Source organism: Electrophorus electricus, chromosome 26 (assembly GCF_041902795.1).
Source record: "Electrophorus electricus isolate QZ-2024a chromosome 26, ASM4190279v1, whole genome shotgun sequence".
Lineage (NCBI taxonomy): Eukaryota > Metazoa > Chordata > Actinopteri > Gymnotiformes > Gymnotidae > Electrophorus > Electrophorus electricus.
In genome coordinates this window covers 390,496-410,000 of record NC_137522.1, presented here as the reverse complement: position 1 = coordinate 410,000, position 19,505 = coordinate 390,496, and the positions used below count along the sequence as shown (strand labels likewise).

Below are 19,505 nucleotides of genomic sequence, written 5' to 3'. Positions count from 1 at the left end.
TAATTTAAATATTAAGATGCAAAAAAAAGAGGCAGACCTATTGTATGAGGCAATGCTGTGTTGAAAACAATGACCCAAGTCAGACTTACCTGTGTTTTGTAACCTGTGTACTGAGTGCCTGACCTTTAGCTGCGTGTCATGGTGAGCTGGACCTGTAAGCCTCAGTGACAGAAAGGGAAGCACGTGCTCAGAGATCTGCTGTCTGACTGCTGTCTATCTGCTGTCTGACTGCTGTCTATCTGCTGTCTGACTGCTGTCTGACTGCTGTCTATCTGCTGTCTGTCTGCTGTCTGACTGCTGTCTATCTGCTGTCTGACTGCTGTCTATCTGCTGTCTGACTGCTGTCTGACTGCTGTCTGACTGCTGTCTGTCTGCTCTGTCAATCTGCTGTCTGACTGCTGTCTGACTGCTGTCTGACTGCTGTCTGTCTGCTCTGTCTATCTGCTGTCTATCTGCTGTCTGTCTGCTGTCTGTCTGCTCTGTCTATCTGCTGTCTGTCTGCTCTGTCTATCTGCTGTCTGTCTGCTCTGTCTATCTGCTGTCTGTCTGCTGTCTGACTGCTGTCTGTCTGCTCTGTCTATCTGCTGTCTATCTGCTGTCTGTCTGCTGTCTGTCTGCTCTGTCTATCTGCTGTCTATCTGCTGTCTGTCTGCTGTCTGTCTGCTGTCTGTCTGCTGTCTATCTGCTGTCTGTCTGCTCTGTCTATCTGCTGTCTGTCTGCTGTCTATCTGCTGTCTGTCTGCTCTGTCTATCTGCTCTGTCTATCTGCTGTCTATCTGCTCTGTCTATCTGCTGTCTGTCTGCTCTGTCTATCTGCTCTGTCTATCCGTTGTCTATCTGCTCTGTCTATCTGCTGTCTATCTGCTGTCTGTCTGCTCTGTTTATCTGTTCTGTCTATCTGCTGTCTATCTGCTCTGTCTATCCGCTGTCTGTCTGCTCTGTCTATCTGCTCTGTCTATCTGCTGTCTATCTGCTCTGTCTATCTGCTGTCTATCTGCTGTCTATCTGCTGTCTATCTGCTCTGTCTATCTCCTCTATCTGTGTCCTGGCCAATGGGCCAGATGCCCTGCTTGGTACAATGTGACCCTACGAGGACCACTGCCTTTGAAATGGTCCATTGTCAACCTATTTTTTTTCCACTGTGTGTGTGAGTGTGCGTACGTGTGTACTGTGCAAACACAGCATGCACTTTTTTTTTTTTAAAAAGCTGTCCTCTAAGCAAATGGAACAGGACCTGAAACCACAGAGCGATTACGCAAACATGTCAGCCTAGGCTCGACGGACTCGTTGTTTACGTGCCGAGTTTGGAAGGTTGCTAGGTGACGGCCTCGGTTCAGACACATGGGCCCAGGACTGCACGCCTTTCCCTTGTCTTCTCCGCTGTGGCTTGCATGCCTGTGGTTGTGGGAGAAAGTGTGTGCGCCAGTGGCTGGAAGGGAGGATGGGATGAATGTTAAAAACCCGTGACCTTTGGACAGGAAGTGACTGGACACCCACAGGGAGGTGGGTGTGTTTGTTGACTGGTGATTGTGAATGATGTATGAGATAATGCCAGGCATGTTTCAGTATCTTCCATGTTTGAAAGCGTATCATTTTAGATAATGAGGATATGGATATCAAATTCAGAGGCAGAAAAAAAGGTACAGCCGTAGTATATTTTAAACAAAAAAGATGAGGAAGTACTCTCAAATGATTCATTTCACTTCTGTTATTCAGCTTACAAGTGTATGACATCATAAACCTTGAAAACACCATCATTATCTTAGCAGAAGAGAGACTGTGCAAGTAAACATGACCCATGAGTGCAGGGTCAGCAGTTGTACTGACACTGCCTCATGCAGACATTTACAAACACAATCCCAGCATGCTTCTCTCCCTGTGTCACACCTTCCACTCTATTGAATCCCCCCCACCTCAGTCTTTCCCTTCCTCTCTCTCTCTCTCTCTCTCTCTCTCTCTCTCTCTCTCCCTCTCTCTCTCTCTCTCTCTCTCCCTCCCTCTCTCTCTCTCTCTCTCTCTCTCTCTCCCTCTCTCTCTCTCTCCCTCTCTCTCTCTCTCTCTCTCTCTCTCCCTCTCTCTCTCTCCCTCTCTCTCTCTCTCTCTCTCTCTCTCTCTCTCTCCCTCCCTCTCTCTCTCTCTCTCTCTCTCTCTCTCTCTGTCCTTCGCTTCCCTCTGTTGACCTATTGACTTTGCGCCTTTAACCAGATAGACTGTCTGTCTTCATTCTGGTTTGACCTTCCATGTCCAACCCACTCTATAAAGACCCTGCCGCAGTGGAACAGGCTGCTTTCAGTGCAGAAGAATGAATTGTTCCAGGGCAGCTGGGACAAGGAGCACCTTTACTAATGTTGGGGTTTAATGTCAGAACCTTTGCAGCTAGTCATTTATCTAAGCCTGTGTTTTATAAAACATGAGTTTAGATGATATTTTCACTCTCAGTTCTACCTGTGAAGCCCTAGAATATGGATATAGCACAATGGTTCCCATGCTTGATAATAAGACTGCTTTCTCAGATTGTTTATTTAACAATAAAACCTTTCAAACATTTAAATGAATGGTTCTAAGAAAAAAAGCAAATTGAAACAATGAGCATCTTTTTGATGCCAAGGACATTTCATTTTATGCATTGTTGTGTTATTAACATATTTTACACATATTTTCTATATTTTTACATTTTTATAATTTTAACCTTACCTGTTTGTGGAAATTTGTGCCTCTGTAGACTGTAGATCACGGGGCTAAAACTATTTCTGGGCAATACACTAATCCATTTACAATAAAATGCCTCAGTTGATGCATTATGTTTAGTTTCATAATATTATTGTGGTGAAAGTGGTTTGTGGTACTGATAGTCATGGTTTCCACTAAACTACACCCTTCACTTTTTACTGTGGTGCTTAGTAACCTATATTCATTTTAAATCTCTCTATCTTTGATTTGTTCATTACACTTTTAGACTAGCATTTCACTGTGCTCTGTTAGTAAGTCCTGATTACATGCACTCTCGCACACAAATCCATACAAAATCTGTTTGGCAGCAACACACGCATGTAAGGTTGTGCTCTGCCACTACCATGCTCTGCTTCCCATCTCCCTCTCAACCTGTGACCACAAGCGGCCTTATGACTCCCTCCGAGAGTATCGCACAGGCCGAACCATTTCTACTGCAAGGCCCGAGCCTGTGAGTGAAATGACTGGGCTGTCTTATCATTGTAACATTGTCGTGTTTTACTTGCACAAGCAAACCTCGTTACCTCAAACAAAACTAGATCTTAAACTTAAGGCATAAGTATTGCTCACTTTTAAATGTATCAACTCAGTGTAGGTCACATTTAACTATATATTAATATTAATGCCATTCATTAAATTCATGTTGGCATTTCTAGTGCTTACACGAAGATGCCTGTTATTTTGGGGTGTTAAGTCTTCATCCAGTCCGTAAGGGAGGTGCGAAACACGATTACAGCAGGGCATTATCATATGTATAGATAGGTAAATCCACCCGGGTTAATCCCAAATGTTATTTCTGCGGCAAACTGAATATTACTGACCCAGGAACAGTTACAGCACCCCGTCAGGAGTTGAGCTGTGTTATTTTTCCAGGTTTTGGTAATTAGGTCTGCTCATGAATAATCTTAATATCGTGTGTTAGGACCACGTGTTTCTTCTGGTTACTGGGAAAATGCGCGATACTGGGATATGCCCAGTGGCCTCTGGCACATTTCTACGGCAGGATTGTAGATGGAAATCTGATGGTTAGGTTGTGGAATGTGTGGTATGCGTGTTGGGATCCACCAAGACCTCGATGTAGGGGAACACAATTCTGCCGTCAAATTTAAAAAACACTCTAGCGTGCTCGATCTCTGTATATCCCTGTGGCAAAAATAATGTGAATAAATCTGTGAGGATAAGCTTTTAGTGATAGCTAGAGTGACTCGGAAAAATAAAATCAGCCTGCTATTAGACATGCGGTGCCCCCGTAGTGCGAGTGAAGCGTGGATCAGTCCACAGTAGGTGGGTCTTTGCGGGCAACAGAACGAAGATCAATGAACTGGACCATTTACCCGAACTGGTCGGACTGGCCGAGGTGGGAATAAACCTTACACGCTCCTTTTACGCAAAGAGCGTTTTCGGTGGAACCTGCTCGGCAAGAGGACGGCTGGAGGGCGATGTGGAAGACCTCTACTTCTACTGTAGCCTGATATCCTGTTATATTGTTACGGAGAAATCTCTTTTTTATTATTATTATTACTGAGGAGAAGACGAGGATGATCTTCGCCAACACGGCCAACCCAGTGAGGACACCTTACCGAAAGCAGGTCGGTCGCAGGACACGCTCGGAGCGATGCACAGCGGACGCGCACACCCCGCGGGTGTCCAGCCTCCGCCACACAGCCTTTCATTTTAACACGGCAGTGAACAGGGGAATATACACTCGTGATTGGGTTACCTGCAGCGGGTCCTTCACGTTTCGCTTCGTTTCGTTGTGTAACGCTTCCGCCAGGCCTGCTGGCTGGGTTAATGTTCATTATTCCCACTCCGTTCATAACGGGTGGGCCTATTGCGTTCAAATATTAATACCACTCAACCAAATACGCCCGCGATGCAGACACACAACTGAATTTACAATTACTCCAATCAAGGTGAAATTCGCGTTAAAAATGAAGCCTTAATTGTTTTTTTTATCATTTCCGAGCGAATGAACGCAGTTGTAATAATACAGAGCGCTGGTCTATTGCTTTAGACGTGTCTGCAGTTGTGCTTAGGGCCTTTTTCCACCAGAATATCTGCGTTGGGGGCGAGTTACAGTGATATCTCTCCTAAGTATCTCATTAACAAGACTGGTGGTCTTTTCAAGGGTTAGTTTGGCAGAAATATTAGCACAGTCGTGTTAATGAGAAGTGAAACGGTGCTGTAGGCTCTATTGAGGAGAGTTTCCCATGGCAACTTCTGTCAGGAGAACCTTGGGTGTGCGCAGTAAACCTCTGGGTCATGCATATTCATCAGCTTGTACCGTATCTTACAGCAGTTGGTACGGAAGGGAATTGTTGGGTGTGGCCTGATGAGGAGAAGGTCAAAGGGGCCAGTAGTCAATACTGGTTTTTGTTCGTGTTTCTGCATGAAGGTTTGCTTATGTTAATGAGGACACGTGCTACCTTGCAAACAAGAGATGCACATATTTCTAAATGCCAGTCTTAAGTTTTCTGAGGTAGAGCTGTACACTGAACGGAAGCGGATATGCACACATCCACACATTTGCATATATTCTTATGTTGTGCTGCTCAGATTGATGGGTGTAATAGAAGCAGCAGAGGTTAACAGGACTCTGGGATTTCACAGTTTATAGGAACCATATGGCGCAGGATGACTGCAGCACATAGCACAGGACCCAGGGGACCCGCCGACGCTTGAAAGATGTCCCGGAAATTGAATCTGATCTCTCCCTCTCTCCCCTTCTCCATTGCTTTTCCCCTCTCTACCTCTTCCTCATGCCTGCTTCCAGTCGCAGTCTCAGTCTCAGTCTCAGTCTCAGTCTCTCTCTCTCTCTCTCTCTCTCTCTCTCTCTCTCTCTCTCTCTCTCTCTCTCTCTCTCTCTCCTGTCGCTTGCCTTCCTCATAGATTTCCAGTGCATGTCTTCTTCTCTGTGGAGTGCACTTGTACAGTTTATTAACCATGGGCACATAACAAGGGAAGAGAAACCAAGAGGGACCTAACCTTCGTGGTACAGTTTTGCCACCAGAGTAATTTGTCACAGTGGGCCTGGAAGCTACCGTATAGTCCTAACCCTAGGACGTCTCCACCAGGGTTTATTGTTTAGTAACGCTGGCTTTTGTGAGCGGGCTGTCTGTTGTCCCACTCCTGACTTTCCATCTCTCACGGGAGCGTTTGACAGATACTGATGGACGCGTGTCGCCATGGCAGGCTCACCCGAGCGTGTGAGATCGGACGTGCGCAAGGCACTTGAGTAGAATGTATCAGTGTGTGGGGCAACTTTCCCCCGTACAGCAGAGTTTGGGTGGTGTTTCGCACCCGCACTCATCTGTGTACATGTAGACACGCGCAGGGCGTGCGTGTGAGCGGCGGAAGTTGCCTGTAAACTTCCCACAGCCATTACTCTTGGTGTGCCACGGACGCTGTAGCTACCTGCTTGACTTTGACGTGCTCTACTTTTTCTTGCCATGGTGCTTTCTAGTCCTTTTATTATTATTATTATTATTATTATTCAAATGCTTGACTGGAGATGTTTTCATAGGCAGCCATTTTGTGTGAACAGAGGGCTAAGTGGAGTGAAAGCTGTTCTAATGAGCGAGTCAGAAACAGGAAGTGAGTGGGTGATGTAGGCAGCTGTGGGCAGAGGCCTCCTCTTCCTGCATCCCATGATGCATGCCATATCATGTGACCTTTCCAGAGAAACATTCCTTTCCTCCCTTTTCCAGGCAGAGGCATCGGTCACAACGGCCAGACGCCGGTGTACATGGCTGCCCTGTTTATGGGGGCGTGTTTGTCATCAGGATGCGTGCTGTGGTATGACCAGGTTCTGCTGTGAGTCAGGCTGCATTAGCCTCGCAACTCCAAATATTTGTTGGGTAGAAACTATAAGGCACGTCCTGTTGAAAAAGTGGCACATTTCCTTTCATTCAGGTTAAAGTGTGTGTGTGTGTGTGTGTGTGTGTGGGGGGGGGGGGGGGGGGGGGGTGTACACCTAAAGTTCTGGCTTGGTTGAAGCCACGCTGCACAGACAGATTGTACTATATGTGCATAAGCTTAAACTACTACGTCTGGTTCTTAACATGAGGGGTTTTGCTCAGACGTTTTTAGTGATTCATTACTCCGTTTTTTTTCAGCCTCACTCTTCTGAATGTCTGTCATTGCTGTCTGGTGACTTATTTTTTAAAAAAGGAAAAGTTTTGTTCACAAATAATTCAGAGAAATTGTTTTTAACCAAGAAATTAATTTTTGAAGTTAGTTAGAGCTTCAGGAATCTTGTAGTAAATGTGTGAGAAGCAGGCCGGTCAGCACAAGGCCAGGGGCACAGCTGGAGCTGCCACAGTGAGAACCCCTCTGATACTATAGACTTCTGAAGTTTACACAGAGTGCAGTGTTGCACTATAAACCCATTTTATGTGCACTATAAAACAGAGGCGCACAGCTCACAGCCCTCAGGGTCTGGAGAACTACTGATTTTCCACCTTTTCTTTAGAAATCGGATGTGATGACTAGTTAATGTTTGCGGAATGATTTGTGTCCTATCCAAGGTCTCAATAAAATGCAGACATTTTCCCCATTGACGCATACTGAAACTTCATTTTCCCAGAGTTCAGTTATTTGTAGCTTGGTCTGATGTAGTACTCTGCTAGGTCCACTGGTAGACTGAAGTTGTGTAGCTCAGACTTGTAAGCTGTTGGTGTGGAGCTCAATGGGGAACTGCTGCTTCAAGAATAGCAGGAGCTGCATGTACACGTTAACTCGTGCAGTGACGCTCATTGGATCTGTGATCGTCACACTAGCCTGCTAAACAGCTATAAAGAGCATGATGCTTGTTTACATTTACGTTTACGGCATTTGGCAGTGCTTGGTCGTTTACTTGTAGAATACATCCTATCCAGTACTGTAGGTTAGTCCAAGATGCCAATGAACTAGAATACTGTAGAAATACAGGAAGCCTAGATGTACAAAACAATAAGTGCAATAAACACTAAACATTAAACAATACCCTGCAATAAGTACACAATGATGCATGATTTGCCATTTCAATTTGAGTTCTCATTAACTCTGCAGTTATTTCAGTCTGGTGATCTTTGTGGAGGAAAGATTTTATTTAAAACCACTTATTTTGTCTGGGTCAGGGCTGAACGGAGAGGGAGAGTAACATTCATAACATGATGTTTAGAAAAGTGTGTGGCGCAATTATGATTCATCAAAGAAAAGTCTGAGATTGTTTGGCCACTGTAAATTCTTGAACGGAAACCCATTTTTTCCTTGGGAAATATCTTTAACGATTGTAAACACATGCACTGTTCTTGTTTTTGTTTTTTGCTTTCCTTCAATGTTCACTCAAACCTGTATGTCAATCACCCTGGCAGCCTCCAGTTGCTCCACCCACTCTCCCGATGGCCCCACCCAGCCCGAGCACCAATGGCAGCACGAACAACAGCAGCAGTAACAGCAGCACAACCGGATGGGAGCAGCTCAGCAAAACCAACCTCTACATCCGCGGGCTACCCCCCTCAACCTCTGACCACGACCTTGTCAAACTTTGTCAGCCGTGAGTATTCACCAGGAAACCACCAGAATGCAGATCATGTCTGCCAATATATTACTGAGATTATACACAGACTTTTTATATATATATATATATATATATATATATATATATATATATATAGTTTATATAAAATATATATTATATAAAATCATTTGGTACAAAATGAAACGGCTTTAGTCAGGAAGCGTGTGTTTTTTGTTTTTTTTTTCCTCCTTTTGTTCCCAACTTCTGACTGCTTAACTTTAAGACTAAGACTAATCAATCAAAGCATATGCAAAATGAACTTTAAAAATGGATTATTCCATATTGTATAAATGTTTGAATATTTTCTTGGGATGCTGCACTGAATCTCACTTGCATTAGGAGGCTGAAATTTTCATTGGTGAAGCGCATAGCTTTGCCATGATTTTCGCCTGGTTGTCATCTTAATTTCTGTTCATTTAAGGTTGCTATTTTGATCACCTTTTTAACTAATAAACCCTTGTTTTGGTATGTTATTTATGGCTTAAATGACCCCTCTCTCGCTCTCTCCTGGCTGCTCTGCTCGAGTGTCTCACATGAGCAGACACTGAGCTCCCGAACTGTAACCCAGAGCAATAGCATCTATTTGCATTCAGCTGGTTAAAAACATGGTGAAAACCGGCCACTGTGAATGTAACAGCCCTGAGTCAGCAGTTATTTAGCAAGAAGAAGAACGAAAATGTTTGTTTGCTGGAGTTCAGGCCTGTGCTCGCAAAGCTAGGAAAAATGGGCCTGTGGTTTTAGATGAAGAAGCTTTATTTTATTACACACTTTTATCACTATATACTAAAAATGCTTTACTGTGTGTTAAAAGCAGTAACATGTACAGCACTATGCGTATTGATATTGGTATAACGTCAAGCATGTTTTAAATATTAGCACTTTTAACTGCGTAGTTTTTCCTTCTTTCTTTAAGCAGCTTCCACTTGAACCTGTCTGCTTGTCGATCCAGTGCTGACAGTCTCACACTTCAGTACTTAACTAGCTTTGTGCCCCTAATTCTAACTGATATTTTATCAGTTCCCTTTCTGCTGTTGTCCAAGTAGTTTCTCAGAGGAACACGTTTCCAATCTGCTGAAGTACATGATGATGTTTTTGGTAATATATTGGTGGGATATTGGTGTGTTGTTTTTTTTTTTTTTTTATTTGAAGCTCTGTCACACATGGTACAGTAATCCTTTTTTTAATTAAATTCACAAAGCTGGAATTTGTAAGTGCATCCAGACACCAAGTGCTAAGTGCCCTCTCTCTCTCTCCACAGCTGTTCCCACACATGCTGGCAGCTTAATGGATGGGTTTTACTGGGAAAGGTGGTGACCGCAATCAGACCAGATAGATGCTTAGTATTGATATCTGGTGTTTCATGGGTTCTTATTGACCTTTTACCTTAAACATCCTTTTGTGCTACAGCGTGTACTCAGTGTACAGAGATGGTGAGGGAGAAGGCCTGTATGCGCGTGTGCAGACATTCCAGTCAGGAATAATCATATGTTCCATCTGGGGAATCTAGCCATCACTATTTTAATCTGCGAAATTGTGAAAGTTGGTGAGAGTCCATAATCCCCTTGGACTGTGTACTGGTCAAACATGAATTAATTTTTAAACAGTGCCAAGTTATTCAAGCTTTACATCAATACTGACTTTTGTTGGTTCGTGTGCTGTAAATGTATCTAGCTGATAATTTTGTTGATCTTGTAGAAAGTGATGAAGGATTTGTTGATGAGCTGCAGGCAGACGCACGTCGTTGTCGTGGGAACAGCCGAACAGAATTTTGCGGCAGTGCAAGGAAACAATGCCTGCCCCCCAGGAGCGAAGGGTTCAAGGCCAAGGTCGCATGGCGTCCGTGCTGGAGTCATGTGATCTGTACGTGAAGCCCCATTGGCTCCCTACCCTCATTTCCTTGTCTCACTTCACGGGACTTTCTGAAGAATGTTTGTGTCTAGAGGGGAGCACAGAGACAACTCGTGTGGTCATGGTGTGTTGACTATCAAATTAGACCTTCAGTCAGCTGAACCTCTCGGTCATTCTCTCCATGCTATAGTTTGGTGAACCAAGCCTGGAAAAAATAGTCTAACCCATGTGACTGGGCTCACTGACACAGCGTTAAATACAAAGAGTTCCTGTAGAATTGAACAGCTCCTTTACAAACAATATAGACTGCCCAAGTTGCACCAGAAATAATCCTTGCATATTTGACATTTATCGTATATCTTTTAAAGAATCATAAACACTTAAAAACAAAAAAAAAAAAAACACTTAAAATGTAGGCCAAATGGCTATAAATGTCTCTTTGGTGAAGAACTGTTTGAAAATCAGAAGGTCTCCTGACAGTCAGCAGTTGTCTCGCAGCTTGAGCATTAAGCCTTCAACAAGAAAGACCAGACAGAAGTCGGGCGTTGCGGAAATGAAGAAAGGTGAGCGTGTCTCCTCTCTTCATCCGTACTGCAGGCGTGTCAAGAAACGCACCCGCTCACACCTGCTTTCCATCCTCAATGGCTTGATGGAGAACAAGCACGCACACAGCGCTCACATGCGCACACGCTGGCCTCGGGGTTGTTTCTTCTCCTGGTTTACAGTGTGCCATGTTTGCTTTGAACTCTGAGAGCTCAGTGCGGTAACGCCGAGCTGTGGCTGGCCCTCTGTCAGAGCTCTGCAGGGTTCCCCCAGCATCGGAGCAGCCGGACGGCAGTGGTGCAGGGCACCCTGTGTCTCCTACAAAGGCCTCTTTTTATGTCTGAATCAATCGCCTTGAAACTGGAGTTCATATTGTTGTTTTTTTGGTGTCATCTCTTTTATGCTTAGCTCACACATACTTGTTCCTTCATGCCTTATGACACATGTGGACAGACTGCCTCTGTCAGCAGATGATGTATTTACTGTGACCTTTTTTTTTCTTGCTGTGCAGGTATGGGAAGATTGTTTCCACAAAAGCCATCTTGGACAAGACCACAAACAAATGTAAAGGTTTGTCTGACTTATTTATTTCTCTAATGGCACAAGTCAATCTTCTGTTACCATATTTTATGCAGAGACTGCATCAACATGTTTATGTATATGTTTGCTTTTTGAGTCTAATGTAGTAATTTACATGCTTCTATGGCCCTAACGCATGATTTTCTCATGCTGTGCATATCTCTTTCCACAATGTTGGATCTCCTGTCCAGTAAAACACCCCCACCCCCCACCCCCACCCCCCGAGCCCAGTCTGCTCCGATTGGTCAGCTTGCCCACTCGGTTCTGGTTGGTTCACAGACAGAGGTTCCGCCCCTACACGTTTCGTCGCTGTACAGACAGAGCCGCCTTTCCCAAGCGGCTGTGCGCACCGGTGTGTTTGAAATGTCACAGATCGTTCGTGTCCAGTGGTTTCCAGGCTGTTCACAGTCTGGTGAGCTGCCATGTTCTCGGCAGACAGCCAGAATTCAGTACACATGCATAAGATCACAGCGCGCAGTAGACATGTAGCCAGCCAGTTAGCACAAGCCTATAGTAACAGTTTGCACAGCTTGTCCGTAAATCTACTATCGGTGTTCGACATCTAGTGATTTAAAAAAAAATAAATATCACCACCATATATCAGTTTTAGGTAAAACGGCCTGCATCTGAGTAGTAGAACGGTATTGCGGTAAGGGTAGTTGTTAGCCTTGTTAGCCCAGAAGCCTACAGCTAAACGCTGGGTCTGCAGCTTAGCTGCAACCAACAATTCCACCCTGGAATACTCATAGTAGCTAACTTTGCTTTGAACATCACAAATTCACAAAGAATAATACACACCTACAGGTTGTGAACCCGAGTTTTATGTTAGGACACATAAAGATGGAACTGGATTAACTCCGGCATCGACCTGCGTACAGTTCTTGAAGCAGACCTCTGAAGTGCTGAGCACACAGTAAAATTACTGGAACGGTAGAGAGAACAGTGGTACAAATGGATTTCAGCCACTGACTTTTGTGGTTTACCTTTGGCCGAGCATACAAAGGAGTAAAGGAGTTCCCCTCACGGCGCAGAACGCAGCATGTCCTTGACATGGCTAAAAACCGACCAAAATTTTCCTGGCTTCCCTTACTTACTGTGTGCATGCCAAGCTTGCTGGTAGGTGGGAAATACGGAAAGTGTTACAGGATTGTCTTCTTGTAACAACGAAAATGGCTGAAATTCCAACGTTTCAGCCAACTGTGAAATGTGGATTCTGTGGGAGACATTTACTCAATCTGGCAGGTACTTTGGGCGTTGTAACTTTGCAAAGCGTTTACTTGCACAAAATGCTACATATCGCATGACAAGAAAGGTGAAAACAAGAAAAATCATTAACATACACTTCATATGTTGTGTATACATGTGTGGTGCAGTGTTACATAACGTGTATATGAATATATTACAGTGTTGTGAATGTGCAGTAATGGAGCATGTCCTGTCTTCAGGTTACGGCTTTGTGGATTTTGACAGTCCAGTCTCGGCACAGAAAGCTGTGTCTGCGCTGAAGAGCACTGGCGTTCAGGCCCAGATGGCCAAGGTGAGCGTGCATTCACCACATCACTTGCTCCATTTATGGCATGGACGTCTTTTGTTGGCACCAAGAGTTGATCTGGAAGTGGATCTCTGAACATTAAACCCCCCCCCCCCTCCACCTTTCTTTCTCTCTCTCTCTCTCTCTCTCTCTCTCTCTCTCTCTCTCTCTCTCTCTCTCTCTCTCTTTGATTCTCTCGTTTGTTCCCTCCATCGAGAGCAGCGCTGACTACATTGCTGTTGCATGTATGTGGGTGTATGGGAGAAGCCAACTGCAAAAGCCTGCCTTTCGCCTTGGTGACCTCCTCCCACGCCTCGCACAGACGTATCTGCGCTCGTCCTCAGTTATTCCTCCCCCCCCTTCCCCGTCTGATCCGCCCACCTCTCTGCCGCTTTCCCCGGTCCGTGCGCTCGCTCCCGACAGTATGTGCTTTTGTGCAGCTGCGAGCTTCCGTTAGTCAGTGCTTGCCATGCGCGTTGATGGCTAGATTGTGGTGTGTTTATATTATTTATTTATATATATATATATATATAATATACACACACACACACACACACTTCTCCCCCCCAATCGCTTGGCCCCATGTCGTTTCTACTGCCACACTCAGAACAGCTCGAAAGGGGAGCTTCCGCAGTCAACCAAAGGCCACATGTTAATCCCCGTTCATCACCATGGCTACGACCTCTCGTTAACTAGAGGGTTATTGAGGATTGTAAATCCAGGCCACCCTTCTAAACCAAATTGCTTCATGGAGAAAGAATGTCGGATGAGCGTGAGGCGCAGTGCAGCCTTCAGTGAAGCTCACTGGGGTTTCGCTGCCGTTCTGACTTCAGGAAGACGTGCTGGGATGAGAGGAAAAGAATTTGATTGATCGTGATTGAGGATCACTAAGCTACGCTGGCCAAGTGTTTTGGAGAAGGATAAATCTTGGCTGTCAAATGATGAAGCCCTCTTTTGTTGATTTCAAAGCTACCAGAAAGCCCCACCAATGAAGCATCACATGACTAGTGCGTAGTGCATCACTGTAAGGACCGTGAGTCTCTGTGTGTGTGTGTCTGACAAACGGTAGTCACACTAAGGCGCCATGCGTGTTACAGCAACAGGAACAGGATCCGACCAACCTGTACCTCTCCAACCTGCCCGTGTCCATGGATGAGCAGGAGCTGGAGAATCTCCTCAAGCCCTTTGGACAGGTCATTTCCACCCGCGTCCTCAGAGACGCGCACGGCATCAGTCGGGGAGTAGGCTTTGCCAGGTGGGTGGGGTCGTCTTAATGAGGGTGTTGGGGATACTGCATGCATGTACGCCAGGTCAAAGGTCATCACTGGTTCCTGATCCCTCTTTATTTCCTCCTAACTGTCTCTCAGGATGGAGTCGACGGAGAAGTGTGACGCCGTCATCTCTCACTTTAACGGGAAGTTTATTAAGTCCTCATCAGGAATGCTGGGTAGTTATAAATTACATTCCATCTTCCCTATAAATCTGACATGTCCCTGTTTTGTTAAAACATAAAAGGGTAAACTTAAGGTCTGTGTGTGTGTGTGGGAGGTGTTTCAGGTACATCGGAACCTCTGCTCTGTAAGTTTGCTGATGGCGGCCAGAAGAAGCGTCTGAGTCAGACCAAGTACGTCCCCAACGGGCGAACCTGGACCCGGGACGCCGAGGTGAGACTAGTAAGTCCATCTTCTGTCTTTCAGTGCGTGTGTGCGCTTGTGGTTGCAGTGGCTTTAATTAGCATTTATTACAAATGTTTGCCTATTTCTAAAAGTGTTCCCCCATTGCTTTAAGGTTTACTGTTTTGAGTTTTGAAGATTTAAGTGACCCATTGTATATCTAATAAGACAGAATTTGGAAATGGATTTTGTTCCCGTTTCTCCCTCTCTCCCTAGAGTGGGATTACATTGACCTATGACCCTAATGCGACGGCCCTCCAGAACGGGTAAGTGTTGCTTAAAGCTTCTCTCCTCTTCATTGGAGCAGGACTTTAGACAGGAATCTAGCCTAGAGTCTAGTGTAACTTTGTCATACTCTGTGATTGGAACATTTTAACATGTAGTGATTTGGAATATTTGAAATGCTTGTCAGTTGAACAGGATCACTTCTTTTTTAAGGTTGCAAATCAGTCCTGTGGGTAGAACATTCTTTTAGGAGGGAATTTTAGAGGATTTGGATATTTATAGTGAGTTTACTCAGTCAAGCTAAATGTAATGGTCCGCCACCTGTGCTTTGACTTTATGATGAATGAGTGTTAGTTAAATAACTGCTAAATGTAAAGCTCGACCTGTTTCAATGTATTGTATCACTCTGTTGCACAACAGGTACTACGCCCCTCCCTACAGCATGGGGAACCGGATCATGGCCCAGACAGCCATGACGCCCTATATCGCACCCGTCTCTGCCTATCCGGTAGAATATTTCTGTCTGTCTTTCTTTCGCTCTCTTTCCGCACCGCTGCCTTGTGGGGTGTGTGTGTGTGGGGGGGCGGAGGGGGGGGGGTCTGTATTTATTGAGTTGAAGGGCTGAGTGGGTGAGCAACATGGGGGACTAGGGGCAGACAAAGTGGCCATTACACCCCCCCCCCCCCCCCCGCCCTTACAGGAGGGATGAGAAGAGCAACACAGCTGTGCCAGTATAGTTGGTGTTCTTTTGTGCCCATCTTGCTGAGGGTTTCATTTTCAAACGGCACCTCCGTTTATCTGTGGATTTCATTCTGTGTGTGTGATATTATAGGTCCAGAACCCCTCCTGGATGACACATCAGCCTTATATTATGCAGCACCCGGTAAGAGAAATATACCACACGTTGCCTGTCTCCTTTCACGAGTATGTGCACTTATGGATGGGTGCGTGCGTGAAGGGGAGTGTGTGGGTATGCCTGCCTATGACATTAGGAGTTCATATGTTGTCTGATCTCTTTGACAGATGGTTTCACCCAAAGCTTCACCTTCTTTCCTTCTCACTTTGTTTCTCTCCTCGTCTATGCTGAGATTAGCAAGTACGCCTGACTCGCTGTGCTCTGACGTTTTTGCACGTCTCTTCCTCAGGGAGCTGTGCTGTCGCCCTCTATGGAGCACACCATGTCACTGCAGCCGTCCTCCATGTTGGCTCCTTTGACTCAACAGATGGGCCATCTTTCTCTAGGGAGCACTGCAACTGTAAGAGCCGTAAACTCCTGCCGCCGTCTTAAATCTGTCCAATGCTGTCTTTTCTAGTCATGCTAATCCTCTTTTGCTTCTTGATTGCAGTTTATTCCTGCAAATACAGCTATGCAAGGAGCATATATTCCTCAGTACGCACATATCCAACCCACGGCCATTGGCGCTGAGGTTTGTCCTCCTTTTACGACTATATTGTTTATATTATACGACTGAGTTTTAAGTAAGTTGGTAGACTGTCTGCTTTGAGCGTGCCTATCTATGTTTCATTGCTCAATCACATGCATCCTGGTGTTTATATTTTGTATTTACATTACATTATTCATAAATATCTTAATCTGTGACTCAGGAGTGATTTTTATCTTGTTAGGATCCCAATGCTCAGCCCCAGGATATGACCTCCACTGATCCCTCCACTTACCCATTCCAACCCAGCAAGCAATAAGAGGGTAATTCTCAAAGCCGTGTTCAGTAGGACAGACGGTGTTGATGACCATTAAGTGTACAGCACTGCAACCTGTCAGTCTATGTAGTCTCTAATGCACAGTGTTTGTAATGATCACATTGGGTTTCTAGTCTGTATTACAATTTATTTGTAATTATGATATTGGATGTTTATACCTGTAACTACTATGCACATGCCAGGTTTCTGCAAGGAAGACTAATCTTTAAAAAAATAAAAACATGCAAAAAGATTAAAACAAGGAGGGGCCGAACAGTTTGAAAATGCCTAAGCAGATTTAGAGGTTAGTCCCATCTAGTTAAGGACAGGCTGGCACCAAAATGGCTTCTGCCTGACTGTACTCACGCCACACTAAATTGTTCACTCTCTATATATATATATATATATTTTACAGGTGTGCAGTCAGAGTTGGGGTCATGGAGGGCTGCTATGACTACAGGCTCAGCTTCTTCAGAGAGGAAGTGACATCATAGAGAAAATGACACTTTTGCACAGGTTCCAAAAAAGTCCATGGTGTAATTAGCCAAACACAAACCACCTCAGAGGGCCTTGACAGGTGCAACACGTCTTCAGCAACCAAAACAATGCAATTCATCACAGACAACAGACACAGGAGAGAAGTAAAGTTTTATTTTGCTAATGAAAGGAAAAGAGACGAAGACAAACGCTTATTTTTTACCAAGGACTAAGGCACAGACGAAATCTGTGATTACAGGACACAAACGCAGTGTGTTAGTACCTTTAGATGCATGAGAGGAGTTTTTAGTATGGTTTTTAGTGTGTTTTTACTGACCGTTTCTGAAACACACACTCACACACACACACATTTGCTACACACACTCTCCTCTCTCTCTCTCTCTCTCTCTCTCTCTCTCTCTCTCTCTCTCTCTCTCACACACACAGACACACACACACATTTGCTGTGGTAGTAGCAATGGGGAAGTTGCTTTTTGCTTTTGTCTTCCGCACTTTGCCTTTTTGGTCCCTAGTAAAAGAAATTTGCCTTGTAAATACTGTAGAAAGGGGTTTAGGAAGGCTGATGAAACGCTCGCTGGCTATTGGTCTTCCCTCTCGTCAGTCAAAGCAGATGTTTCACATGAGAGAAATGCTTTCCTCTGAGCGTGCCCATATAAGGTTGTCTTGCCTTTTCAATCAAACTTGATGTGGTAGTTGTAGGTAAAGCTGTTTTATTGCAGGGGAGGGGAGGGGGAACAGGGATGGACAGGTGGGAGGGGTGTGGGTGGAGCATAGGGAGGGGAGGAGTTTGGGAAGGGCTTGACACTAGGGAGATGTTGCTGGTAGTTTTCAGAGGGCAGATTATGACGGTTTTTTGTTTTTGTTTTTTCCTATGCCAGTTTTTTTGTTTGTTTTTTGTTTTGTTTTTTTCCTTTTGGTTTTAGCACAGTATGTAGAAATTTCTCGTACTGAGAGGCAGAAGTGCAATGTTTCTCTAGATAGAAAGTGAGAGTTGTACAAAAGGAGTAAAAATTAAAACCTTTTTATAAATGAATAATTTGATAGGAAATAAATTCCAGGTTTTTTCTGCAATTCCATTTAGCAGTAATCCCTCCAGTTCATTGCAATATTAAGGGCTGCAGCTGTCAATCATTGGCTTTAGACTAAACTTTTTATTCTGTTTAAAAATGGAGCATGTAAGTACAGATAAGACGGTTATGGAGAGTATACCAGGGAGTGTTTGTGGACAAGGAGCAAACGCAATCTGAAACAACAAAACAATAAGCTTGTTTGTGTTCAATTAGAATGGAGTCCTGCAAAGAAAATGAATTACGGCAATAAAAATATATACATCGAGGCAATTGATATAGTTTCCACCAAAGACCAGTGGTTGATTCCTATTTGTGTGGGCTGTCGCTAAGGTGCACGGGTAAGCTAGGTGTATGTAAGTTTGGAAATTGTGCCTTTTTTGCCAACCTTGGCACTCGGTTTTAATCAAGTTTTTATTCAATTATATACTCAGACATGACGTATCTTAGAATAAGGAAATACACGGAAAGAAATCAAAGGTTGAACAGGCGGATTGAAAAGAGGCTTTGATCTTTTAACGAGATAGTTAAACAGGTTTATGTGTGTCTGTTGTGTGACTGTTTCTTTTGATGTCCGGGTCAGCTTGGCCGTCGATCTACCTCAGAGTTGTATCTGTCGTCTGATTGGTCAGGTTGGCAGGTCTATCCTGTCCAATCAGGTGTGAAATTGCCAGCTCTGGAGCTGGAATCATACAGGACTTCACCTTTTTAACTCATCCGTTTGTCTACACTAAAAGGAAACCTTTTTTTTTTTTTTTCAATGTGTCATCTGTTTTGTTTATTTTTGTGTTCTGCCGTTCTGAGTTTCGTTATCTGGAGGATTACTACAGTGATTGATTGTTGCCCTCTTCGTTCGGAACAGCTGGAGTAGAGAAAAGCCTACGCGACTGCTATGAGAAACGCGAATAAGGAAAAGGAGGTTTATGAACTGTTGTATTTTTTTATTCAGACAGACTACATGCTCTGCTTTTAAGTCCACGCAGGATCAGTGCAGCCTCTTTCAGTTTACCTGAGGCTTGATTTCAGTAACCAAAGTAACATTGTCAAGGTAACCCACGTATATTGACAGGGGAAGCATTTCAGTTTCATGTGTCAGTAACACAATCCCTCATGTCAACAGTCATAGAAAATTTGAAAAAAGAGTTTATGAAATGAAGATGAATGCACAGGCTTCACAGAAATAATGACGCTTCTTTTTAAATTGCATTATTACACACATGCCACAGTTTGACAGTGGTAACTTGTATGTCCAACAGGGGGGGAAAGACTGCTTGTTTTTCTTCAAACTGTCAGAGGTTGTTGTGGTTTTATTTTTATTTTTTGTTTTTTTGTTTTTTAAATATTTTTATTTAAATGCTTATGTTTGGTTTCTATGATGATGATGATGATGATGATGATGATTTCCTCTGTGAAAACCTTTGAATTAAAGACAGAGCTCAAACATGCCACTTGACCAGTGGATTTACCTGGGTGTAGTTGTGTAACGAGTGAGACGGTTCTGTCCTTGAGGGCGTTTCAGAATCAGCTGAAGGTGAATAAAACACTGGTTCAGT

The 19,505-nt window shown here is 44.2% G+C and overlaps 1 protein-coding gene across 6 annotated transcripts; it reads left to right on the top strand.

The window, feature by feature from the left end:
- The first annotated feature begins 4,039 nt into the window (after window positions 1–4,039).
- rbms1a (RNA binding motif, single stranded interacting protein 1a) lies at window positions 4,040–19,397 on the top strand. Of its 6 annotated transcripts, none has more exons than XM_027018313.3 (14): window positions 4,041–4,319; window positions 8,085–8,266; window positions 11,193–11,251; window positions 12,706–12,797; window positions 13,889–14,046; window positions 14,159–14,238; window positions 14,349–14,455; window positions 14,681–14,730; window positions 15,110–15,197; window positions 15,522–15,572; window positions 15,835–15,945; window positions 16,036–16,116; window positions 16,316–16,394; window positions 16,803–19,397. In XM_027018313.3, the coding sequence occupies exons 1-13, from the start codon at window positions 4,269–4,271 to the stop codon at window positions 16,388–16,390; spliced, it is 1,185 nt and encodes a 394-aa protein (XP_026874114.2). In that variant the 5' UTR covers window positions 4,041–4,268; the 3' UTR covers window positions 16,391–16,394; window positions 16,803–19,397. The 6 variants fall into 6 exon arrangements, with proteins under 6 accessions (XP_081564663.1, XP_026874114.2, XP_026874112.2 ...); XM_027018311.3 differs by having other exon boundaries at window positions 4,042–4,319; window positions 14,340–14,455; XM_027018310.3 differs by having other exon boundaries at window positions 4,043–4,319; window positions 14,349–14,464.
- Window positions 19,398–19,505: the final 108 nt, after the last annotated feature.

Bases quoted from the DNA above. Each gene is read 5' to 3' on its own strand.
- rbms1a (XM_027018309.3), top strand. From the start codon at position 4,269: ATGATCTTCGCCAACACGGCCAACCCAGTGAGGACACCTTACCGAAAG. The intron at 4,320-8,084 runs GTCGGTCGCAGG...TCACCCTGGCAG, and splicing joins GGACACCTTACCGAAAGCAG to CCTCCAGTTGCTCCACCCAC. The intron at 16,117-16,315 runs GTTTGTCCTCCT...TTATCTTGTTAG, and splicing joins CCACGGCCATTGGCGCTGAG to GATCCCAATGCTCAGCCCCA.